The sequence below is a fragment of the Echinops telfairi genome, unplaced genomic scaffold (genome assembly GCF_000313985.2).
Source record: "Echinops telfairi isolate 266 unplaced genomic scaffold, ASM31398v2 ScPeMD7_7420;HRSCAF=8458, whole genome shotgun sequence".
Taxonomy (NCBI): domain Eukaryota; kingdom Metazoa; phylum Chordata; class Mammalia; order Afrosoricida; family Tenrecidae; genus Echinops; species Echinops telfairi.
The window spans coordinates 47,199,602-47,202,656 of record NW_022111320.1 but is presented as its reverse complement, the minus strand read 5'-3'; the positions used below and the strand labels follow the sequence as shown (position 1 = coordinate 47,202,656).

At 55.7% G+C, this 3,055-nt stretch overlaps 1 protein-coding gene across 1 annotated transcript in view; it reads right to left on the bottom strand.

Moving 5' to 3' along the window:
- Positions 1 to 3,055, bottom strand: part of LARS2 (leucyl-tRNA synthetase 2, mitochondrial) — a 165,670-nt gene that overhangs the window by 159,133 nt on the left and 3,482 nt on the right. The window contains exon 2 of the mRNA XM_045297697.1: positions 2,086 to 2,340. Coding sequence (XP_045153632.1) covers positions 2,086 to 2,340 — 255 coding nt within the window. The remainder of the gene's footprint in view (positions 1 to 2,085; positions 2,341 to 3,055) is intronic.

Below are 3,055 nucleotides of genomic sequence, written 5' to 3'. Positions count from 1 at the left end.
GGCCCCGTTCCTGAGCAAGACTGGTCACCCATCAGTGTGCTTCAAGAGCTCCCAGCATTCAGCCTCGCTCTCCTGCCTCAGAGGCCCACCCACCGGGACCTCTCGTTCATCTAACACTTCTGATTGCTGTAAAATATCGCCAGCCATATTTTCTCATTTACTTTTCAGAACCGTTTGGTGAGATAAAAGGCAGTCATGCGCACTTAGCAATAAGAGCCCGCGGATGGGAGGGAAATGGTATGAGCGCCCGCACACCCATGTCCTGCAGCGGCTCTGCCAGGGGGATGGGCCCCAGACCCAAACCCCTGTAGTGCATGCTCTGCCTGGCCTACTCCCAGCTATTTCCCCGCTCATCGAAGGACCGTGTATGTCTATCTACTTCATTTTCTTTTTTAAGCGAACAGAAAGTTCAAACCCAACAGCAGTAGCAACAAGAACAACAGAGAGAAGGCGCTTTTCTCTTTGATTCTCCTTACTCAGAATTAAACTGTTCCCTACAGTTGGCTTCCAAAACACACCGTAGGTAAACTAGGTTGTCACATTGACGTGAAGGATGGTTACTTCCTAATAAGGTCAGTCAGTTTTTCTGCATTCGTTCAAACCTCATTTCCGTGTCGCTGTTATGCGCCACCTCTCTCTCACTACCAGGTCTCCTTCCCAACCAATGCCAAAAACCATCCTTCAGTTTAACACAATTTTTATCAGAAATTCATCATGTTTTTACGAGCACCAGCCGGATAGCAGACAGCATGCCTCCGACACTCGGGATCAGGAGCGGGAAGGGGGGGTTCTAGCGCAGTGCGTGGCATGGGTGGTGAAGCTGTGGCCCTCTCACCGCAAGGTGAGCATGGTTCAAACTCACTCCGGGGTAGCTCAGAAGAAAGGCCTGGCGACCTTCTGAAAACCCTCCGGAGACGCCGCACCGCTCTCCTCTGCACCCACAGGGGTCACTGCGAGTCAGAATGGCCCTGACGGATCTAACAGGCAATCATCAGCCGCGAACTGGGGTTTCTGAGTTAGCCTCACACAACTGCTTGTCTTTGGCTGAATCTCTTTAATTCAACGTGGACTGTCTGCGTCCACAGGTTCCCAAGCTTACTTGGCCCGCTGCCGCCACCTTCTCAGGTTAAAAAAAAAAAAAAAGATGCAGTGGCTCTCCTGGCAATTACAAATGATTATACTCATGGCCCACAATCCAGGATAAAGTGTAGGTATCTGGTCCTGCACACATATCCCCCCCATTGGCTCCCATCGTTTGCCTCCAGGGGGCAGTACTGCCCACTCTGGGAAGCACAGGCCTGGATGAGTGGGGTGGTAACTAGTCCAGAAGGAAAGTCTGAATCGGAAAGTAAAACCCTATCACATCCATGCCCTGATCATATCCAAACATGTCCTGAAACAGATGGCACCTACCATTTGTCATTCTGACCCAGGTCACGACAAGACGCCCAGCAGGAAACTGACAGCTGCTAGGTACCCAGGACAGGTCATCCAGGTAGAGGGCTGCACTGGCGCAAGAGGCCCGCAAGCCCACTAGGCTGAGCTAAGCTGCCAGGTTAAGAGCCCAGCCCTGGAACACAGTTAGCGGAGAGGCTGGGACACCCAAACCAGCGGACAGGGCAGGGTTGGAGGCCAGGGTGACAGAGGGGGTGCAGCACTTCTCAGCATATACAGCTTCAATGTTCCTCCACTGAGGACCCCAGTTCCACAGGTGATCCTGCCAGATCCCTGGGGGCCTGCCCCACCAGGCACTGGGCCATGAAGGATCCGACACTCGCCATGGCTTCTGCCTGGGTAGGTTTCCCCTGGAAACGTGGCTTCAGAGGCCTGGGGCAGTGCTGCCAGCCACGCGCCTTCCATGCACAGCAGTCGTAGCCACGCACGCTGGCGCCTCTCAGCATGTCACCTCCATCCCCTTCATGGGTGCCCTGAGGAGGAGGCAGGATAGGCAGATGACCACCCTCCAGGAGGAAACGGGGGAGGTCTAGGGATGGGCTCCAAGGGCACATGCTTAGCAAGTTCCTGAACTCCAACAACCCGACCAGCGTCCTCTTTGCCACTCCCAGGGTCCCCCGGGATACTCACGTCGGTATCAGGACTCTCACAGACCTGTTCTTTGACCTGGCACTGCCACCACTTCTCCACGTCCTTCCTTGTCTGCAGGCTGTACTCTTTGGGCCACTCTCCCGTGGCACTGTAAATGCCTCGGGCATGTCCCGGTGGAACTCTTGTGTCCCACGTAGTGACCACAGGCCCGCCAGTGAGCTGCCTTTTCAGAAGGGAGGCATAAAAGCCAAGCCTCTGCCGCGCGGGGGCCATTCTCCAGAAGGCAGGGAGGCCCTGAAAGAGGACAAAACACAACCTGGCACACTGTCGCTGCCAGTCCCCAGTGGTCTGTGCACCCCCCCCCCATGCTTTCCTCTTCCTCCCCAGAGCTGCCCCTCCTTGAGAGCTATACACACATTCCAGTGGGAAGAATGAAGGGGGGGCAGCACCCGCTCAAACTCCAGACCCAAGCCCCACAGAGGGACTAGGGGAGGCAATTACGTGGCTGCTCCTGCCACAGCTTCCCACAGGAGGCCACAACCCCACTTCTCTCCTTTCTCTTCAGGCCAGCAGAGGGCCTGTCCAGGAGGCCCCATGCCCCAACTCCTGTAGCGGGCCCAGCAGCTCCAAGCACGTCATGAAGCGCCGCGGGGACTCAGCTATTATGAGTACTTTTCATGTGTATCAAGAGTGAGGTATAGGCTGGCTCAGGAAATAACCTGGATTTAGAAGAGTGTTTACTCATCTTGTTCATTCATTCACCACCAAACGCTTCTTGGGGGCCACCAGAACCACACCCTGTGCTCAGTGAACACTGGGGGCGTCAGCAGGGACAATCACGGGGCTCACCTGCCAGGGAGCACGTGCAGGCGGCACCCACAGAAACCTGCACCCCACTATGTGGCTTGGCAGGGCCATGAAGGCCCGCAAACAGCATCAGTCAAGTGAGGCAGCCCTGAGGGGCCCAGAGGAAGTGAGGCCTCGTTATTAACCACTGAGCCCCAGAAAC